Here is a 23,134-nt window from a genome sequence, read left to right on the forward strand (position 1 = left end):
TCCATGGAGAGGGATGAATGCAAAGGTTTATTATGGGGTTCATACGATTGTGATGACTGAGAGTTCCCAGGAAAGGTTATCTATTCACTGGAAAACTACAGAAGCTGGTGGTGTAACTGGGAGCCTGGGGTGAGGCACCCCTGGAGGAAGTCTGGGAGTGTGAAGGCTGGAGCCGCTGGAGCTCAGAAACCCAAGCACAACAAATAGGAAGAGGACGCCCCAGCTGGAGAAAAGGCGGAATTTACATTTCCTTTGCGCCTTGTTCTGTGGGGGCCCTCAGGTAGCTGGACAGTGTCCTCCTAGGTTGAGGCGGGGGCCAGATTCTCTTTACTCAATCTATGGATTGAAACACCAGCTTCTTCTAGAACCATCCTTGGAGCCGTTTCCAGAGATAGCCCTCAGCCCTGACGGCATCCCTCACTCTAACCATGACGGTAGCCGCTGTGTCTGCAGCCATTGAGACATGGCACATGCTTGTCTGTCAGCTCCTTCCGTGCTGCTCATTCTGCCTTCCTCCCTCCCTGGAAACCCCTGCTCTGATGTGGACCAGGGCTCTCACTCTGTGTTCTATTCCTTGATGTTTCATTTCTAGTAGCTGGATTGGTAAGCTGTACCCCATGGAGCACATACATGCATGCATGCATACATACATATATTACACTACATACATATGTATGTATCTAGTACATATATACACTTACATATGTGCATAGATACATGCATACATATCTTTGTGTTTCTTCTTTTAGACTTCATTAAATTCCAGTTATACATGAATATAGTTCTCCATGATCACCTCAGTGAGTTGGTTCAAAAATCTTTTGCACACTTAGACCGTCATTTCTTTAAAACAAAACAAAACAAAACAAAACAAAACAACCAGTGAGGATTGGTCACATTCAAGGACATCTAGATGTTGTGTGTGTTCCTCTGGAACTTTTTCTTTTCTTTTCTTTTAAAAAGACTTATTTATTTTTATGTGCATTGATGTTCTGTCTACATGTATGTCTGTGTGAGGGTGTCAGATCGTCTAGAACTGGAATTACAGACAGTTGTGAGCTGCCATGTGGGTGCTGGAAATTGAACCCAGGTCCTCTGGAAGGGCAGCCAGTGCTCCTAACCACTGAGCCATCTTGCCAGCCTCTTTCTTCTGGACCTTCTATGATTTACACTTCAGACTTTAGACCATAATAGGCTGTTGAATTAATTTTTGGAATGTCGTAAAGTATGCTGCTGTGTAGGTTAATTCTTTTAGATAAGCACCAGTTGCTGAGAAGACTCTTTTTCCCTGGTCAGAGGTCAGAATGTGCCTTTGAGTCACTTAAATCTGTTCTCCAGAGTCTGCTGGTGCTTGTAGGTCTTTGCTTTCTCCTCAGATGTTACAACCAGTTTTCAATATGTATAAATAGTGTGCTAGGATTTTTCCTGGTGTTGAGTTGCACCTGCAGATGGACTTAGGAGGTACCACCACTACAGCACACAAACTTAGGAGGTACCATCACCACAGCCCATGAACTTAGGAGGTACCACCATTACAGCAGATGAACTTAGGAGGTACCACCGCCACGGCAGATGAGCTTAGGAGGTACCACCGCCACAGCACATGAACTTAGGAGGTACCACCGCCACGGCAGATGAACTTAGGAGGTACCACCGCCACAGCACAGAAACTTAGGAGGTACCACCGCCACAGCACAGAAACTTAGGAGGTACCACCGCCACAGCACAGAAACTTAGGAGGTACCACCGCCACGGCAGATGAGCTTAGGAGGAGGTACCACCAACCACAACAGCACGGAATCTTCCACTTTTCCTTGCTCTCCTTCATCATCACTTTGTAGTTTTATGCATGTAGATCTATGCATAATAGCCAAGCTTGTGCCTGACAGATGTATCTTTTACTGTTGCCCACTGTGACTTGTTTTGTTTTTCCTCAGCGTCTACGCAGAGCAGTTGTTGTGTGGTGCCATGGTGTCTGCAAGTGCTACACTTTGTGTTATTACTTCCTTAAGATATATGTGGTGGTGGTGGGGGAACATGTCATCTGTGAACCAAGTTTTATTTCTCTGTTCCCTGTTTGTGCACATTTTATTCCTTGTTTCGTCTTGCTGAGTCAGCTCGGCCTTTCAGTATGATGATGTTACACAGGAGTGGCATGAGAAAGCACCCTTGCTGTAGTCCTCACTTTAGTAGGAAAGTGTTCCAGTTCCTTACCATCGCGTATGGTAACTGTAGGGTGCTCTGTCTGTGTGGCCAGAGATTGCCAAACTATAGAAATTCTTAACTCTTAGGTGGTTGCTTTTGTTTTAATTAATCATAAATAAGTGTTAGGTTTTTTTTTTCAAATACTTTTCCTGTACTAATTGACACAAAAATTTTACCTTGATGGTATGTTTTTTTTTTCTAATGTGTTATTCTTGTATGCTGAATGAGTCACAGTTGTCTATGGAGTTTAATTCATTTTATTCAAATGTTGGATTTTTTCCTCATGTTTTGTTGATGACTTTTTGCATGTGTGATGTGGTAGCTCCCTTTTTTTCAGTAGCTTTATTGATGTGGTTGTCTTGGGAAAGCAGGGTTTACTATCTTAGTGGAATGTGCCGCACAAGTGTTTTCTGAAGGAGACTATAGAGTGTCATCGTCGGCCCTTACGGTTTAATAGTGGTTTAACAGTGAACACATCTGGGCTGCCTAAGCTTTTCAGGCTATTGATTCAATTACTTTAATAGATGCAGGTTTGGTAAAATGATCCCTCACTCTTAGGAGTTTAGGTAGTTCATGTCCTTGATAGATTATGTCATTTTGTGTACGTTGTTGAGTTTAGGGGCATAAAATTATTTAAGTATCCCTCTTTAGTTATTAACTGTAATCCCTCACACCCAGAAAGGTCTCAGCGTCTTAGTCTGCTCTGAATCTCCATAGCCATGGATGACCTGGGACTTCTGAGCTCCTCCACTGTGGAACACTGAGAGTGGAGGTCTGCCGCTCCATACCCAGCCTGTGCCACGCCTCCGTTAGCATGCCGGGCAGACACTGCATGCCCTGCCCTCCTCTCCTGTACCCAGCCTGTGCCATGCCTCCGTTAGCATGCCCGACAGACACTGCATGCCCTGCCCTCCCCTCCCTTTCTAATAATGCTATCTAGTCTTTTCCTTCTCCTTTGCCTGGTTACGCTAAGTACCTTAGTTTTGGGACTACAAGATGTACCTAAGTAAGACACACCCAGTTTTTTAGAGAAGTAAAACAAGAAAAACAACAATCGGACTGTGAGGCGCACCCTAATCTCCCTCCCCACTTTTGAGGGGGAAAAAGTGCATCTTATGGTCCAAAAAATACAGTAGGGCTTCGACAAGTTTTAGTGATCTCTTAGTGTTTTTTTCTTCTCTGTCATTTAGCTTTTATTGATTTCCACTTTTTTTTTCCTCACTAGGATCAGATTGCTCTTTCATTTTCTAATGGCCCAGCTTCGGTTATTGATTTCAGGTCTTTGTACTGTCCTAACTTACGCACATGATGCTGCAGTTTCCTTCCAAGCACTGCTTTTGCTGTACCCTACACATTTGTCCATGTGAAACGTCACTTACATGTAGATAAAAATATTTAAAAAGTCTTGGAGAGTTTTTATTCTACCTGTGCTATTTGAAGTTGTTTAATTTCTAAATTTTGGGCAATTTCTGAGCTTGCTGCCTGTTCCTGGGCTTTTGGTTTAAATGTATTGTGAGAGCTATTCGTTTCAGACACGGTTTGATTCAGGTCCCTCTTGGCACATGTCACTGTAAACCTGAGATGCACTGTCTGGTATTGATGAAGGACTCTGTACCCTCAGAACCGGTTGTCAGCAAGCTTGACCTTCCAGCTGCTAGAATTTGGGCATCTCAATCTCCAACTAGGACACTGGACTCATCTGTTCCCTGGAATTTACTGCTCTTGTCATCGGTGTCTAGATGTCCTGTTAGGTGCATGCTAATGACTACTGTGTGGCCTCCGCCCTTTAGCATTATGTAATGCCTCTCTTTAACCCTGATAGTGTTTCTGTTATGAAACCTGTTTTGTCTAAAATTAGCACAGCCACGCTACTTTAACCAGTGTTAGTCTAGAGTCTCTTGCTCTTCCTAATCCTAGTATTTGAAAGTTGAGGCTTCTTTTACAAATTTATTTATTAAGATTTTGTATTTGAGCTGGGTGTGGTGGTGTACGCCTTTAATCCCAGCACTTGGGAGGCAGAGGCAGGCAGATCACTGTGAGTTTGAGGCCAGCCTGCTCTACCACGTGAGTCCAGGACAGCCAAGGCTACACAGAGAAAGAAACCCTGTCTCAAAAAAAAAAAAAAAAAAAAAAAAGAAGATGATGATTTTGTATTTGTATATATTCATTGTATAGTCAGTGCAATGGTTCCATTGTTATTTTCATACAAGTATTTTGTACTTTGTGTTTGTCCAGTTTATCCCTTTGGCACTCTTTGTTTTTAAAGATTTATTTATTATGTATATAGTATGCATCAGATCACATTATAGATGGTTGTGAGCCACCATGTGGTTGCTGGGAATTGAACTCATAACCTCTGGAAGAGTAGTCAGTGCTCTTAACCACTGAGCCATCTTTCCAGCCCCCCCTTTGGCACTCTTATGTCCATCCCTTTCCTCAAATATCACACACACACAGATTTGACATATGAGGGAAAATGATCAGATTTTGGCTTTCTGAGACTGTCTTATTTTGTTGAATGATCCCAGGCTCCATCCATTTTGCAAATGATAAGTTTTTATTCTTTGGTGGTTTTTAAAAAAAGATTTATTTTTATTATGTATACAATGTTCTACCTGCAGGTATGCCTGCCTTCTTGGCACCAGATCTCATTATAGATGGTTGTGAGCCACCATGTGGTTGCTGGAAACTGAACTCAAGACCTCGGGAAGAGCAGCCAGTGCTCTTAACCTCTGAGCCAGCTCTTGGTTTTTTGTTTTTTGTTTTTTTAAAGAGAGGGTTTCTCTGTGTAGGCCTGGCCAGCCTGGAACTCACTCTGTAGAGTGAACTCACTCACAGATCTATCTTGGGATGAAAGGCTTGCACCACTACTGCTCAGCTCTTTATGGCTTTTAAAATCACTTTTCGTTGGTATATTTAGATCAAAATCATGTAAAGTCATAAATTGACTTTTTGAATAAAGCTTCATTTTGTGTGTACACCACAATTTTCAAAACTCCACTCTCCTGTTGATGAGTGTGCCCTGCCTACTGTGCCTGGGAAATTAGGGAACATGAGTTGGACATGGTGGCACACAGCCCATATCTGCGATGCTATGGAGGTGGGAGGAAGAGAACTGGGGCGTAAGGTCAGCCTGGGCAAGTACACTGAGTTTGAGGCCAGCCTAGACCACATGAGACCCTATCTTAAGTAAAAGAAAATAGCGTGTACACGCACTATTTTCTTACTTTTAACCTTATCCTATGTGAGTTTTAATGTGAATTTCTCACAACACAGGTTTGTCATTTTAAGAACATGGAAACAGCCTAAGTGTCCCTCAGTTGAAGAATGGATAAAGAAACTGGGGTACATTTACACTATGGAATACTACTCAGCTATTAAAAACAAGGAATTCCTGAAATTTGTGGACAAATAGATTGAACTAGAAATGATCATAATGAGTGAGTTAACCCAGAAGCAAAAAGACTCAAATGGTATATACTCACTTATATCTGGACAGTAGCAGATTTGACATGAAAGTCTTTACTTACCAGGAAAGAGGGACAGAGGGGAGGGCATCTTATTTGGGACTCTAGGTGAGAGAAGCATGAGAAAATGGGGAAATAGAAGGATCCAGAGAGTCCTAGAAACCTATAAGAAGAACATTATGATGGGTGGATCCGGGCCCGGGGGTCCTGCTCAAACTATGGCACCAGCCAAGGACAATACGTGCAGCAGACTTCGAATCCCTACCCAGACCTAGCTAATGGACAGGACATTCTCCACAGTTGAGTGGAGAGTGGGCACTGACTTTTACATGAACTCTGGTGCCCCATATTTGACCATGTCCCCTGGATGGGGAGGCCTGGTGGCACTCAGAGGAAGGATAGCAGGCTACCAAGAAGAGACTTGATACCCTATGAGCATATATAGGGGGAGGAGGTCCCCCTCAGTCACAATCATAGGGGAGGGGAATAAGGGGAAAATGGGAGGGAGGGAGGAATGGGAGGATACAAGGGATGGGATAACAACTGAGATGTAATATGAATAAATTAATAAAATATTTTGAAAATACACTGAAAAAATAACTTTTAGGGGCTGGAGAGATGGCTCAGAGGTTAAGAGCACTATCTGTTCTTCCAAAGGTCCTGAGTTCAATTCCCAGCAACCACATGGTGGCTCACAACCATCTATAATGAGATCTGGTGCCCTCTTCTGGAATGCAGGCACACATGTGGGCAGAATACTGTACAAATTATAAATAAATAAATCTTTTTTAAAAATCCCTTTTAGTTGATGTATTTAGACCAAAACCATGAAGTCATAAGGTGATAGTGGAAGTGATTTCTAACGCTTTCTAACTGCCCCCTATAACTACCCTACTCTAACCCTTTTCTAACTTTAACGGAATGTTCTGTGTGAGCCCATTTACTCTTCTCTCATCAACTTTTCTTGGGCAAAACCTAGTTTCTGATGCACAGGATTCTCTCTCCCTGAGGAAGTCTCGTGAGTTGCTCAGCTGGGAATCAAGTTCCTGATTTTTGTTTAAAAATGGCACTTCTCTTTTAGGATATTAAGAATGTATTATTTTATGCATATGAGGGTTTTGCCTGCGTGTGTGTAAGTACACCCCATGTGAGCAGAGCTCTCAGAAGCCAGAAGAGGGTGTCAGAGCCCTTGGCACTGGAGTTACAGATGGTTGTGAGCTTCCAGGTGGGTGCTGGGAACTGAACTTGAGTCCTCCGGAAGAGCAGAAATTCCATTAACTGCTAATCCATCTATTCAGCCCCCTCCAGGATTAAAAAATGTGTTTAATATTCTTATTGTTTCTAGACATAATCTTGCTGTGTATTCCAGACTGGCTTTCAGTTTGTGTGCCCCGCCTGCACCTGAGTGCCGGATTACTGACGTGCACGACTGTGCAACACTCTCTCGGTCACCGGGTGAGCCCTCTGGGTGTAGACTTGAGGGCTGGTGGTGGGTCCTTTAGCCTGAGCTTGTTGTGTCCCTGCCACCGTGCTGGATTACAGACACGTGCCTCCTGTGCAGGCCTCTCCGGTTTGAAGGCTAATCTGCCTGTATGGGCGGGGATTTGCAGGTTGGCTTTTAAGTGGTTTCTTAGAGTTTCTCTCTATCCACTCACATGCACTGTGCGTGTGCCTTTCTGTTAGAAGGGCTAACCTGTTAAATGTAGCTACTACAGACTCGCTGTCTGTAACAGTGCTCTCTGCATCATTTCTGTGTCTCACTGAGGGTGCGTTAGCCCTGAGAATGCTTGCTTCTTGCCTACCAACAGACGTTGTTGTGAAAGCCAGTTGCACTGCGTCGGGAACTGGAACCAAGGGGGTGGTCCTCCGGTTGCGTTTTGGACCATGTTTCAAGGCTGGCTATATCTACCATATACATAAACAATATACCATACCACCACAGAAATGTGATACCAGGGTTTTCAAATCTCTCAGAGGTACCCATGTCGATGCGCTTGTGTCTCTGGCCTCCTTTAATGGCTTTTCAGACAGTCTGATTCTGGCTGCTCTTCCCTCTTATCCACAGTCACTGGGCTAGGAACTTGGGAGTTGTTTTAGTGACTGGAAGGTGAGGGTTCTGTGGTCATACGAGTCAATGTTAGCCACGACGGGCCTGTGACCTTCGTTTCTTGGTCATTCTCACCTCCGCCTTTGGGGACAGAAAAGCAAGAGGAAATGTCCAGCCTGGACAGTGTTCTTCTGTGGCTTGGATTAGGCCCTGGCCACCCGTCCAGGGAACTCTGGGTTTTTGATGACCCTCACAGGGGCCTTTGCCTATTGTTACACCTCACTCTGGGACAGTGCCTGGTGTTCAAGCCCCCGCAGGGTAGGAGGTTCCCTTGAGACTGTAGTCTTGAGATTTTCATTCAGGCACTCAGTCCACACTCAGCACCTTACCAGGGTCACTACCGTTATTCCTTCAGTTAGTGGCTGCAGACGGGGGGGAGGGGGGCAGGGGAAGAAGCCACCCGACCTGTGACTGAATTCTCATGCTGTCTAGAGATTTCGGACTGTGCTTTGACCTGTGGCCGTAGTTCTTTGGTGAGTTGAGGAAAAGTCCCCCACTCTCAGGTTGCTCAGATTTTTCTTGCGTGGATAGGAAGACTTCCGGGCTCCACAGGAGAGTGGAAATCCCCTGTGGCTTTCTGTACACAGCTTTCCCACCTTCCCACTAGCCAAAGGGGCTGGGTGGATGTAAGACATCCTGACCTTTCAAAAGCACCTGAATCTTACAGAGGGAAATAACCTCTCTTTCCAGTCCAAAAAAAAAAAGTTGCTACACACCCTTTCCCCATCCTTGTTTTTGTGGTTCCTTGAGTCCCCCAGGGGACTAGGGTGATAGCTGGGTGGTAAGTGCTTGCCTAGTGTGTACGTAGTACTGGATTTGATCCCCAGCCCTGCCAGTCAAACAAAGACTGAAGCGTACTGTGGTTTTAGACCAGATGCTCAGATTCGGAATTGCTGAGGGTATGTGCAGGAGGAGGGGCAGGCAGCCCCTTTCTAACTTTCCTCAGCTGCTCTGTCCCCGCCCCCAGCCCATCTTTGCTAGACAACTGTTTGATCTCAGCGGTCTTTCGCAAACACACCTTCAGCCACCTGTCTAACAGCTGCTGGATGTCCTATCAGGAGAGGCTCAGTTGCAGAAGGCAGCTGCTCAGGCCCTGGGAATGTGGGAGCACCCAGGAAGGAGGAGGCGGGGCTTCTGAGTAGCCAGAGTAATACATAGCATATACAGCCCCTGTGCCCTCTGTCCTTCTTCTCCTGGGAAGGTCATCGAGTCGGGGCAGAACGAGGAACTTGTGGGATAGTTTTGGCCTGGATAGGGTGAGGAGGGGACCTCTGCCAGGGAGGTTATCTTGGTTGTAACCTGACTGATTGATAACTACTCATGCTAGGAGCCATGAGAGCCAGGCTTGGTGAGGCATGTCTGCAATCCTTACTCAGAAGGCCGAGGTCGGGAGATGGGAATTTGGAGGCCACACTGAGCATGCTCAAAAGGAGTTTTCTCAGTGTTGTGCTTGATGTAGTTGCAAGTTGCAGCTTTTGTGGAAAGACTGCTTTTGGAGTAGATTGTAATAGGAAGTACTGGTATAAAGCTCAGTTTTATATATATTTATATATTATATATATATGTATGTATATATATATACATGGAAACATTGAATGTATATATACATGTGTACATAAATATATGTGTACATATTTACATATTACATAAATATAGGTACCTCTATGTACACATGTGCCACTATGCCTGGGTTTTATGGTTTTGGGGGCTAGAGTCCATGGCCATCAGGGCAGGGAACAGGGCAGTGGGCAGACAGGCACAGTCAGTGCTGGAACAGAAGTCAAGAGCTCACGTCCTTCCCCGCAAGTAGGAAGCAAAGAAAGCTAACTGGGAGTGGTGTGGGCTTTTCAAACTTCAAAGTGCACCCCGAGTCAAGACCACACCTCCTAATCCTTCCCAAACAGTTCTGCCAACTGGTAACCCCAGTATTCAAACATGAGCCTGTGGGGGCCGGGGTGAGTGCTCACAGCGTGGGGAGCTGTTCTGTAGGCACCTGGGAGGGTGAGAGCGGTGCAGGGGGTGGAGGCCTGGCTTGTGGTGCTTCAGAGGGAAGCAAAGATTCTACCGGGCCATTTGCATGGAGATCCTGTGGTGTCTGGCCAGCCGGAGCTGAAGAATGGGGTTGTGATTATTAACAAGAGACCAGAACCGCTAAAGTGAAACCTTTGCTTTGCTGGGACAGTGGCTGCTCGTCAGCTGGGACTGAGAAATTAGCAGTGATTAAGAAGAGGCCAGCGTCATTGGGGTGAAATCTTCTGGGCAGTGTTTCCTGAGAGTCACACACAGAAGCTGTGGTGCCCGAGGCAGTCATGGTTGTACCTGGTGCTCGTAGCCTGACTTGGTAGTTTTAAGAGTTACCCATGTAGTACTGGCGAAGTGTTTACACGGAAGACTGTTTCATGTCTGTTAACCGCCACAGCTCCATGCGTGGGAGTGGGTGGGTATGGGCTGGCTGCCTGGCCTGCCCTGGACTCACAGCTGTCTTTTCTTCTCTCTCCCTCTGAAGGTCGCCTTGTGGGTGCTCTGGACGCGGTGCTGGATTCCAGCGCACGGGTTGCTCCGTTTCGGATTCTGCTTCAAGTTCCTGGGTCCCAGGTCTATTCCCCCATAGCATGTGGTGAGTTACTGAGTGGACCAGACATTTACTGGGCCATAGCCACTGGTGAGTTTTGTTCCAGTCGGAACGCTCCAAAGCTTACGCTCGAAGCATGCCGAGTGTCTGCATGTCAGTGGTGTTTGAAAGGTCGAGCCTCTGGAGACTTCTCTCTTCCTCACTCTCACCTCCTTCTCTCACACCACTCCTCCTCCTCCTCCTCCTCCTCCGCACCTACTTTTCTCCCCCTTTCCCACCTCATCATCCATGTCACCATCTTACTCTTAGCCACCCAGACTACATAAAGGCCGAGCCTCTGGGCATGTGTGGTGTCTCAAAGCACTCGTGTAGCTCTGTATGAATTGAGCCATTTTCTCTATGTGTGCCTGGGTGTGTACACCGTGCCTGGGTGTGTACACCCGCTGGCGGGACACAAGGACACAGTCGGAGGCTGGATCTGACTTGTTTTGCACAAAGAGATAATTCACTCTATATGCACACCAAAAAAAAAAAAAAAACAAACGAGCACTGCTCTGCTAGGTGCCGAGAGAACTTCGGAATCACTCGCTTCTCCACTTGAGGGTTCTGTCCTTCCGGCAGTGTCACTCGGCGTTGCGTTGAGCCCCTAGTGTCCTCCAGGATGGAAGTGTCACATTCCAAGAAGCACTTCACCATCAGCAAAGCCTAATGTGTGCTGTAGTCTATATGAGTAACACACGCACTTATTTAGAAAATAAGAAACTGTCACGGAGACCCTTTATTTGGACACCCTATTCCGTGTTAGTCTTCTGTCTGCCTGGGTGCACATGGCTGCAGTGTTTTTAGCTTTGCATTAGGTACAGTAAACTTCGCTCCTTGTCTTGTGTTCACCAGCCATACTGGCCTTTTCCCTTGAAAAATGCAGATGTTTGAAAAAACCCTTCTCGCTCCCATCCACCATCCCACCTTCACCCTGGAAACATCTGGGCACGCTCTTCTCCGCCGTGCGCCTTTGTAACTAGGGCAGATCGTTCCAATTAAAAAACAATTTATAAAGAGATCCAACAACAGAAAGACGACACCTGTTGTCTCAAACTCTAGCTACCCTAAGTACCTGCTGGCTACACAAGGGGGACAGCTCCCTGAACAGCTTTCTAGTGGGTCAGACGAGGGTGGCTACGAAGGTGGCCACATGAAGGTGGATACATGTAACTTTGTGCTCTCTGACTTATACGACAATGCTGTTCTATAGTGGAAATGTTACATTTAGTTAGCGTCAATGGAAAGAAAGAAAGAAACTATGTTTAGCCTTGCAGATTACTTTTTCTGAAAGGGTTGTGTAAGGTTAAGGCGAGGGACTTTGGTTAGCAGTGCGAAGTTAGAGTTGCAGTGTTTGACGATTTCTCCATCACTTTACAGGATGAAATGGTCACGGCTAGGGTGGTGGCGCACGCCTTTAATCCCAGCACTCGGGAGGCAGAGGCAGGCGAATCTCTGTGAGTTCGAGGCCAGCCTGGTCTACAAAGTGAGTCCAGGACAGCCAAGGCTACACAGAGAGACCCTGTCTCAAAAAACAAACAAACAAACAAACAAACAGGATGAAATTGCCGGCATATTCTCTCTTCTGCTTCCCCTGTTTCTTATTCAAAAAGAGTCCCATTCAGACCTGAAATGACATTTTCCATACTGTTTAATGTGTGTACGCAGATGTGGTTGTGGTGTGCACGGAGGCCAGAGGCTGATGCCGGAAGGCTTTTCTACCTTATTCTTTGGAAGCTTAGTCTCTCACTGAACCTGGCGCTCTCTGACGAGGCTAGACTGGCTGACCAGCAGCCTGAGGGATCTGCCCATCTCTGCCCAATCCCAACCCTGAGGTTGCAGGTGCTATTGTCCCTAGATCTTACCAAGAGGCTGGGGGATCTGCACTCAGGTCCTCACGGCTGTGCAGCCAGTACCTTTCCACTGAGCCATATCTCTCTCTCTCTCCCCCCTGGATTTTCTGTTGTTTGTCTCAGTTCTTTATGCAGATTTTGTTGTTGTTATTCATTGCTTAGCTGGATAGATTAGATTTCTGTTTTCACGTACCATGGGTGGTTTTATTCTCTGGGTGTTTTCGCATTTGTGAACATCTGCCTTTGGCATTTGGCTTTGGGATACCAAGTTCAAGTATAGTCACAGGCCACACTCTATAGACTTGGTGTCTGCTGTCTTCAGGGTCTTGTGGTGTCTGATGTGACAACACAGCTTTCTGCCTGTTTTGTTACCCTCTCCCCACTTTTAGATTATATGCTTTTTAAGCATGCAATCCTGCTTTTATCCCAGAATGATTTGACTAGAATCTGTTATTCCTATGAGCTCAGCAGGTTGGCCATTTTACACACACTGTGCTCTTGCAATCAGCACAGTGATTTCTGTATTCATTGTGGGATTTTTTTTTTGCTATAATTCCATGCATGAATTTTTTAAAAACTATTTTTCCCTTGAGTTTATTGCATATTGGATAGTTGTCAGTGTTATATTTTTATTTGTTTTTCTTAATCTTGTTAATTCTGTTCACTCCATTCACTTCATAATTCTTTGAGTTAATTCAGTTTTCAGCAGTGTATTCTGTACCTTGCTTTTAATTTACTTACTAGGGTTTTTTTTTCCCCTGAGGAGAGGGGCAGGTTTTGGTCAGTAGTTCACAGTCTCCAATCTCTCTCTCTCTCTTTTTAAAAATTTCTTCTTTATCTTCTCCTCTGAGACCTCTTGTGTTCTTGCTTTGTTCTTGAGCACTTGACGCATTTGTGAAACATCCCCTTTTCTTCCTGGGCTGTTCTGTTTTCTTCTGGGGCAGTAGTCTCCATCTCTGGAACCATTTGTCTTCCTCTGCCCATGTTTCTTGATGTCCAGTGCGGTGCTGGTCCTCATCCCTGTCACATTGGGTGCCATCACCTCAGATGCTCTCTTGGCGTTAGCATGCTGTTACTTTATGCTTGGGTTGAGGGGGGTAGAACAAAGAAAGTGACTTCCTGCCGGACTGGATGTGGGTGTCAGGCAGTGGCACCCTCAGCTCTCCTCACAGCCATCCTCTTCTCTACTTCAAGCCAAATACTTGGTTGCCATCTGAATTTGTAACCTTGGACATGAATATTTGGATTTTTGTCTCCTTACTACGTTGGCTTCAGAGCACTCCCAGAGGCTAGGTAAGAGCCAGCCCACATCTCCGCTGTTTTGGTGTATCTGCACCCTTTGAAAATGCAGCTGCATGTTCAGTTCTTAGTGTCTGCAGGACGTTCAGCCCATGGCTGTAGCTCAGTTTCTTCGTCTAGCTCTTTAGCAGATGTTAATTGCTTTGGATTTTTCACTACTTTCCCAGCAATCTTTTCACTTAAACATTTCAGAACACTTTTCCCTCCCCCTAGGTTTATCAATTTGAAGTGTCTGCTTCCGGGTACACACCAGACAGCTTCCTGGCGCAGAGGGCTCTGTGGAGAATGGGTCAATGTCATCCCCTGCCACACAGCTCTGCAGGGCCATGGGGGGTGTGCATAGCAGGATGGGCAAAGCCTGGAACAGGGAAGAAATGGGCAGGGAAGATGGCAAGGCACATGGTGGCTGGAGAAACCCTGAAGGGGTATGCATCACGTACGTGCCTTTTATGCTAAGTATTTCCCAATTCCTTGTCATTCCTTGATGTGTTCTCTGGTCCCCAAGCAGCTGTTCTGAGACGCTGTCCTGAGATGCTGAACCCGTCCTCACTCTAACTGTAGATCCATGGTTTCCTGCATCTGGCTCAGTTTGTGCCTTGGGCTCCACACAGACTGAATTTGCAGAGATGTCCCTTTCTGCTGTCGTCTTGCCTGCAGAAGGTCCCCCAAACAATACTTATCTTTTCAGTGTGTTTTTCTCATTGGGAAATGTGAGCACAATTCAGTCTCGGCCCCATGAGGTTGACGGAGACACCGAGGTCTCCGTTGGCAGTCACTTGGGCATCTTACACTCTGTGGTCCACTCACCATAGTTAATATTGCACAGGGACCTGAGCATTGAGGATGGTCCTTGCCTATGGTTTGGGGCCTCTGGTAAAGAAGAAGGCTGGAGGAAGGGTTACATCAGACCAGGAAGAAGAATCCAGATCTTCACTTAGGTTTCACTGTTGATTGGTGGGGAGGCTGAGCAGAACTTGGAGGCCATTTTCTCCTTTTAGGCAGAGGCGAAAGAGATGGGGGGATTGTCTAATAGGTCAGTTATTTTACTTGGCAGAAGACCTGAAGATGACCGTGGTTCTAGACAGACAGAGGATACATTTACCATTTTAACCATGTGGCTTTAACCAAGGTGGCCAGTGCCTGTGGCTGAGATAGAATCAGGTATTGTTAGAGAGATGCTTAGTTGCTTTAAGATGATGTGAACAGGGATGGAGAGCTGGCTCAGAGGGTAAGAGCACCGGCTGCTCCTCCAGAGGTCCTGAGTTCAAATCCCAGCAACCACACGGTGGCTCACAACCATCTATTATGTGATCTGGTGCCCTCTTCTGGCATGTAGGCAGAGCACTGTGTACATAATAAATAAACATACCTTAAAAAAAAGTTGTGGACAGAGAAATGGACCCACCATCCCCAGTAAGACTCAGATGTTTCCTTCCCTGGCAGATGTCACCTGCTTCTTTGTGTTCTGTGCTCTCTCAACACTGGTGTTTTCTTGTTTCTTATCTGCCTCCCTCATGGAAATCGATGGCTCGGAGAGTTTTTTTTTTTCCCGGGATGGTACCTTCTGGTGCCCAAGGCAACACCAAGTATGTCACCTATAAATCTTAGGAAGTCACCACTGGATGAATGAGTTGGGAAGAACTCAGGCTTCTCTGCAAAGTGATGTGGGTTCATGTGGCCCTGGGCAGTAGAGCTTAGGCGAAGGGTTTTTCATCTTTATAGTGGGTACAGAAGCACAGCTGGACAGCAGCTGTTTATAGAAGAGATTTTGTGGTCTGTGAATTTGCCCAGTCCTCACAGGCTGATGGAACTGAACCGAGCACACTAAGGCAGACCAGGCCTAGCAGACCAGTGTGTAAAGTGCATTTCTGACTCAGCAGACGTTCTGATTTAGAAGTTGATTGAGTTGCAGCCAATTAACCAACAGTTATCAGCAATAATTTCAAACGAGTCTTTTTGGGCCCTTTCTGATAAGCCAGGCAAGTTGCCTAGTAGTATGTCAACTTGGCATAGGCTGGAGGGTCAGAGATGAGGGAGCCTCAAGTGAGAAAAAGCCCTTATAAGATTGGGCTGTATGCAAGTCTGTAGGGAACTTTCTTAATTGGGAATTCATCGGGGAGGGTCCGGCCCATTGTGGGTGATGCCACCCCTGGGCTAGTGGTCCTGGGTTCTATAAGAAAGCAGGCTGAGCAAACCATAAGGAGCAAGCCATAAGCAGCACCCTCCATGGCCTCTGCAACTGACTGCTCCTGCCTCCAGGTCCCTGCCCTGTCTGAGTTCCTGTCCTGACTTTCCTCAGTAATAGACTGTTACCTGGAGGTGTAAGGCAAACAAACCCTTTCTTCTCCACCTTGCTTTAGGTAGTAGCATTTACCACAGCAGTCAGAAGTCTTAAGTTAGACACTTGGACACAGGTAGTCTGGGGCAGGCTGTGAACTCAGAAGGTAGGAGTTACGGTTCTTATGAAAATGTTTTGCTAGGGCCAGTGACACAAGCCTGGAATCTCAGCTGTTCAGGACTTGAAGCAGGAGGTTTACAAGTTCAGGGCCTGCCTGGGCAAGTCTGCCTGGGCAAGTAGGTAGAGCCTGCCTCAAAATACAATGTTGGAAACTCTGATTGGATCACACACACCTTCGAAAAGAAAGGAGACTAGAAACAGGGGTAACAGGGACAGGAAAGGGGTCAATAGTGTGGGCAAAGGGTTAGGAGAAGATGACAGGGGCAGAGATTTTCAAAAGAAGTTATGCCCATCTATGGAAATATAAGGACAAAAGCCCAAACTGAAAAAAGGCTGGGCATGTAACTTGGTATGTAACATTTGCCCAGCACGCAGGAAGCTGTAGGTGCGTTAAGAGAAAAAAAACTTTGTTGAAAGATAACTGGTAACAGAGTTTGTTATCACGGCCTTTTCTTTTGGTGGGAAGGGAGCTGGCTCAGGACCCTTGTGCGTGTGACGCTGTCATTGCTACACTGATCTTCAGTGTTCCCAGCCAGAACTAGCCTACCCCCGTGAGACGGTCACCTTGCACCCTCCCCACATATGCCTCCAGCCACCGCCGTTCTATTTTCTGTCTCTGATTTTGACTCGCCTCTCATTGGTGGGGTTGCGCATGCTTCATCCTTTCGTGACTGGCTTGTAACGTCTTCTTGGTTCGTTCATGTAGTCACATGTGTCCGGGCTTCCTTTCCTAAGGCTGGATGGTAAGCCAGCTTCCGGCAGCTTTCTTTTGGGAATTAGATGGTTGGTACAGGAGTAGGATTGGTGACAGGACTCGTGGAGTGAGGGCGGGGTGTGGGGGGAGGGGCATGCTTTCCATGGGCCTGTGCACCATGGTCTGGATGCACAGCTGGGGGGCGAGGGCATGTGCGCACTGAGCCTTCATGTGTGGAACCTGCAGTGTGCGATACATATATGCACGTATGTATTACATAATACATCTGCACTAGCTATGTACAGACTTTTTGGTATTCCATGAACAATATGCCACGAGAATTCTGTATCATTTACGTTGTGTCGGGCAGTGTTAGGAATATAGAGATGACTTCGGGTATTCAGGAGGAGTGTGTAACTTACCTGCAAATACTATGCCATGTTAAATAAAGAACTCAAACAGCCCTGGGCTGTGGTGTCTTTGGGAGGCCCTGGATCAAGCAGCTACAGATAGGCCCAGTGCCCTACAGATACTGAGGGGCCGCTGTAGTTTGAAGAACACTTAGTTAATGTTTTTATTTGGAAAATGAAAATAGATGCCCATTGAAAACTTCAAAGAAACATTTGCTAATCAAAAGATGTGCATGTGTTTAAAAGTTAAAAGCCGCAGGAGCTGATTCTCTCCCTTAAGCCCCTCTGCTTTCCCCCATTTGTTCCTCTCAGCTGCACACCCTACTTGAGAGGGGAAAGATGCAGAACACAGGAAGCCAGCCACTTGCCAGGGTCACACCAGGCGCCGGGGTGCTGTGGGGCAGCTTCGCTGCGAGATCTGACAGAATGTACTTCCTGAGTGTTCTCTCTGACGCACGCACAGCCTCTTCTCTGTGCCCTTGAGCGTGGCTGGTGTTTTGTTCTCTCGTCTTCTGCCTCACTGTTGCCTTTGTCTTTGTGGAGTGGGTTTTATTAAGGGAGGGAGTGTTCCCGAGTAGACCAGATTTGTGTCTTCCTGAACTCCGTGCCAAGGTGGCAGAGGACTCACGGGGCTTCAAGGAACAGCTGGGAGGCAGCCCAGCAGGAGGAAAGTGTGAGCGCTCTGCTGCGTTTACCGCTCTGAGGTCAGGACCCTTGCACTTGTTTTCAGTAGCTTGGCATTTCCTTGGAACAACACTGGCTGGAATTTTCCACGTGGGGTTCACCGTTAGAAGTGGAAGAGGGGTGCCAGTTAGTGTTCCTGTCCCTGACATGGAGATACTGTCAACTGGGCTGTTAATGTATTGTTTAAAAAGTAATTCTGCTTCTGTGCAAATAATTATCACCACAGAAGGTGTTCTTTTGTGATGTTGTTGCTAGGTGACTTAAAAGCAGGTGAGTGCCTAGAGCAACTTTAGGCCTAGTACATTTTGAGGCTGAAAGCAAGGTTGAAGATCCGGGTAGAACTGTGTCGCCACACGTCTGTCGTCCCCGCTCCTCGAGAGGCTGAGGCAGGAGGGTTGTTTGAGCTCAGCCTGGACCGTGGAAGGAGAACAAACAAAAGCAAATTAAAACTCATCCTGGGGGAAAACAAAAATCGATTCCTGACATCAAAGGTTGACTTGCCAGGAGATAGCCCCTGGAGGTGCTTTGCAAATGTCTGAGTTAATTCTCTTCTCTAATACACGAGAGACTCTGAGACATGAGGGTCACAGAAAGATAGCCCTGGTAACTCTTAGGTAACCCCTTAGTGATCTGAGGGGGTGCTGTGGGAGGAGTTGCTGTGACCTCCTGTGCCGCATGCTCCCTGACGGTGCTTTCCCCTGTTGTTGTCAGATTCACAGTGGTGGGTGAGTTCCCTGCCCTGTGTGTGTGTGTGTCCCATTCCTGTCAGCCACGTCCCAGACGCTCACTAACGCCTGGTTCTCTGGCTTTTTGGCCATGAAGGAGCATCTAATAGAGTGGTTCTCAACCCGTGGGCCATGACCCCTTTGGGGTCAAATACCAGGTATCCTGTATATCAGACATGTACATTATGATTCATAGCAGTAGGAAGATTACAGTTGTGAAGTGGCAATGAAATAATTTCATGGTTGAGGGGGCACCACAGTGTGAGAAACTGTGTTAGAGCGTCACAGGGTGAGAAAGGTTGACACCCATTGCTCTAATACAGCTGAGTTACTTGGGACTGGCAACTCTCTTAAAAACTGTAGGCGGAGTGAGTACCCTTTATCTGAAATACTTGCACTTTTTTTTCTTATTTTGGAATATTAGCATGGACATTATGAAATACTTTAGGGATGGAGCCTGTAGCTAAACACATAACTTATTTCATGCATATCTTATGGGTGCAGCCCAGTGACAGTTGTGCACAATCTTATAAAATAATTTTGTCAGTAAAAACAAGTTTCATGGTGTGGAATTTCCTACTCGTGACATCATGTGTGTTGTTCCCGCAAGGCTTCAGGTTTAGGGGTTTCTGGGTTAGTGACGCCCGGCCTGTATGGTGATAAGTGAACGTGTATGGTGCTGAACCTCCCTGCCCTGTATCTGGCCCTGACTTCCTGTCTGAATGTATTTACTTCATAGGTATGTGGGAGTCACTTGTCCCTGCTTTTGTCTTGTTTGCTAGAAAGATGTTTGCATCTTTTCATTATAAAGGTTTTTTTTTTTTTTTTTTTTTTTTTTTTTTTGAGACAGGGTCTCTCTATGTAACCTTGGCTGTCCTGGACTCACTTTGTAGATCAGGCTGGCCTCGAACTTACAGCAATCCACTTGCCTCTGCCTCCCAAGTGCTGGGATTAAAGGCGTGTGCCACCATGCTCGGCCCATAATGGGCTCTTTTATAATGTATTTATTTTTATTTTGTGCATTGGTGTTCTGCCTGTGTGCATGTCTGAGTGTGTCAGATCTTGGAGTTACAGACAGGTGTGAGCTGCCATGTGGTTGCTGGGAATTGAACCAGGATCCTCTGGAAGAGCAGTCAGTGCTCTTAACTCCTGAGCCATCTCTCCAGCCCATAAAGTTTTGGGTTTTGTTTGTTTTTGGTTTTTTTTTTTGCAGTTGAATTTGTTCTTTGACATTTTCACACAGGTATAAAATGCGTTCTCTCTCACCTCTCACTTTTGTCAACCCCACTCCTCTGAGTCTCCTCCCCGCAGTGTGTCTTCCTTTTGTTTTGGGACTCAGACTTCCAATGGCCTGTGTGACCATATGTCTGCTTATTCATTGGAACTTGGCTCCCCAGTGTAACTCAGCTGTAGACAGTGACTCTCTCCCATAGTTCGCAGGGAGAGATGGGGCCCCATGAGCCCCTCCCTCATCCATAACTAACTCTCGACAGAGCCAGTTGTGCGGGCCCAGTTCAGGTATCCACAGCCGCCATGAGTTCATGATTGCAATGGTTGTGTCACACTCAGAAAAGAGCATTTTGCCTTCCTTGCCTGTCTACCGGCTCCATTCAGCCTTCATAGTGCTCCTCAGTAGTGTTCCCTGAGCCTCGGAGGATCATGCTGTAAGTGTTTCATTCAAGGCTGAGCACTCACCCATCACATTCCTAGCACTTTGGGCAGCCCTGGGTCTCTGCACCCACGCCGTTCACTGTATAAGAACCTCCTGTCATGCAGGCACAGTAGGGTTTGTAGGTGTAAACAGACTTTCAGGAGGCTGTTTGATGCTGTCCATTTAACTAAACAACAACAGTAAGGGCCACCCCTGGGTCCATGACTTCCCCGGCCAGATATTTTAATCATCTTTACAGTACCATACATGGGTTCTCTTCTATTAAAAGGTTTTAAAAAATATTCTTTCTGTGTATGTGTGTGCCCTTGTGTATAGTAACCCTTGGAGACCGGAAGAGGTATCAGATCCTCTGGAACTGGAGTTAACAGACGGTTGTGAGCCACCATGTGGGAGCTGGGGACTGGACCCAGGTCCTCTGTAAGAGCAGTAAGTGCTCCTAACCACTGAGCCATCTCTCCAGCCCCCAGTAAAGATCCTGACGCAGTCAGAAGTCCGTACAGCTGTAATGACATCCTGTGGACTCCTCATTAGGATCAGGCTTTGCCCAGCTTGCTTCATTTTGTCATGAGGATTTTTTTTCCTACCCTGAAGTACTTTAAAGAAAATCCCAGAAGTTGTAATATTTCACTCGTATAATAAATTCAAATAAATATCTCTCAAATATTTGGTCATTCATGTGTCACTATAGTGTTGTCCCTGAATAGAAATTAACTGAGACCTGTTGGTGTCACATGAACTCGGTCTCAGGCTTCCTGCTTGCTTCAGAGCTCTGGTCGGTCCCACCTGTCACCAAGAACTTGACCTTGTGCTTGCTCTTTATATTTCCTTTCTGCTTAAACAACCCCATCCTTCCTCTTCGGCGACTCCCCTTTTCATGTCAGTATTAGGTGAAGAAGTTGGCCCATGAAGAATGCTTACTGTCCTCTGCTCTTTCCTTCCTCAACTACTAGCTCCATATTCTAATTGTCCCCTCCCGCCCTCCCCTTCTCGAGACAGGGTTTCTCTCTGTAGCCTTGCCTGACCTGGAACTCACTCTGTACACCAGGCTGGCCTTGAACTCACAGCGATCCGCCTGCCTCTGCCTTCTGAGTGCTGGGACTAAAGGTGTGTGCCACCACACCCAGCTCCTATAATTTTTAACTCCATCCAGTATATCTGTTGTGAGACGATTGTATTTCAGGTTTGGTTGTCACAGGCCTTGAGGTCTCTGCTACCCTTTGAGCAGTCTAGACCTGACTGCCAGTCACAGCAGTGTTTGTCTGCTGTTGTCTCTGCCTCCTCTGTTTGTACTGATAGATTTGCTGTTTGGTTACTGCAAGTCTCCTCCATCTGGTCTACCCCTGCTTCTTTGAGGAGCATCCAGGCTAATTCAATGATGGGTTCCTTAATTGAATTAGAAATTAACAATCTGTTTGGCTTTTGGTACTTGAAATTGACTTTGTCTGATTTCACATATTGTAAATATTTTGAAGATTTATTTATTTATATATACAGTGCTCTATTTGCATGTATGCCTACATGACAGATGAGGGCGTCAGATTCCATTACAGATGGTTGTGAGCCACTATGTGGATGCTGGGAATTGAACTCAGGACCTCTGAAAGAGCAGCCAATACTCTTAATCGCTGAGCCATCTCTCCAGCCCCTATTGTAAATATTTTTAATGACTCATTTCTTTTGCAGGAAAAGGATAAGAAACATATTCAGAGATTTTTTTTAAACAGTAAAATCCAGCAGAGCGTAATGATATTTTTGTGTGGATAATTGGTTTAGACTTACAGATTAGGTCTGATGGTCTTTGCCTTCAGAATCTGGGTTTTCCTAAATAAATAATAATAAATAAGTGTTTTTCTTTGGTTCACCAGTGTCCTCTTATTTGTTTATAAGGGTTTAAAAATTTTAAAAACATTTTTTATTTCTTAGAGAAGTCACATGTAGCTCAGGCTGACCCTGTGAAGCTGATATAGCGTCATCTGCCACCTTCATATAACCCAGAGCCATCTGGAAAGCTCAGCAAGCTTGCCTCCAGACTGGCCACTCATGGGCATGTCTGTGAGACGTTTTCTTAGTTGCTAGTTACTGTATAAAGACCTACCTAGCCCAGTGTGAGTGGTGCCTCTCCTAGGCCAGAGGGCCTGAGCTGTATAAAAAAGGTAACTGAGCAAGCCAGAGGAGGCAAGCCAGCAGGCAGTCTCTGCCTCTGCCTTCCTGGCTCCAGGTTCCTGCCTCCATGCTCCTGCCTCTGCTTCCTGGCTCCAGGCTCCTGGCTCCAGGCTCCTGCCTCTGGTTCCTGCCTCCAGGTTCCTGCCTCCAGGCTCCTGCCTCTGGTTCCTGGCTCCAGGCTCCTCCCTCTGGTTCCTGCCTCCAGGCTCCTGCCTCTGGTTCCTGCCTCCAGGTTCCTGCCTCTGTTTCCTGCCTCCAGGCTCCTGCCTCTGTTTCCTGCCTCCAGGCTCCTGCCTCTGTTTCCTGCCTCCAGGTTCCTGCCTCTGCTTCCTGCCTCCAGGTTCCTGCCTCTGCTTCCTGCCTCCAGGCTCCTGCCTCTGGTTCCTGCCTCCAGGTTCCTGCCTCTGTTTCCTGCCTCCAGGCTCCTGCCTCTGTTTCCTGCCTCCAGGCTCCTGCCTCTGTTTCCTGCCTCCAGGCTCCTGCCTCTGTTTCCTGCCTCCAGGCTCCTGCCTCTGTTTCCTGCCTCCAGGCTCCTGCCTCTGCTTCCTGCCTCCAGGCTCCTGGCTCCAGGTGCCTGGCTCCAGGTTCCTGCCTCCAGGCTCCTGCCTCTGGTTCCTGGCTCCAGGCTCTTGCTTTGGCTGCCCTTGATGATGGATTGTAACCTGTGAGCCAAATAAACCCTTTTCCCCCCAGATTGTTTTTGGTCAGGGTTTTATCATAGCAGCAGAAACCACACTAGAACAAGTAACTAAGGCTTTAGTTTCATGCCCTCCTGCTTCTACCTCC

General features: G+C 46.6%; 1 protein-coding gene across 2 annotated transcripts in view; it reads left to right on the forward strand.

The window, feature by feature from the left end:
• TBC1D8 (TBC1 domain family member 8) overlaps positions 1–23,134 on the forward strand; it is a 101,917-nt gene that overhangs the window by 37,701 nt on the left and 41,082 nt on the right. Inside the window, exon 2 of one of the 2 annotated variants that reach the window (XM_084754423.1) lies at positions 10,286–10,441. In XM_084754423.1, the coding sequence (XP_084610549.1) occupies positions 10,286–10,441 (156 nt within the window). The remainder of the gene's footprint in view (positions 1–10,285; positions 10,442–23,134) is intronic. The other variant, XM_084754424.1, reaches the window with a different exon arrangement.

The sequence above is a fragment of the Acomys minous genome (genome assembly GCF_964271855.1).
Source record: "Acomys minous genome assembly, chromosome: 13".
NCBI classification, from domain to species: Eukaryota; Metazoa; Chordata; class Mammalia; order Rodentia; family Muridae; genus Acomys; species Acomys minous.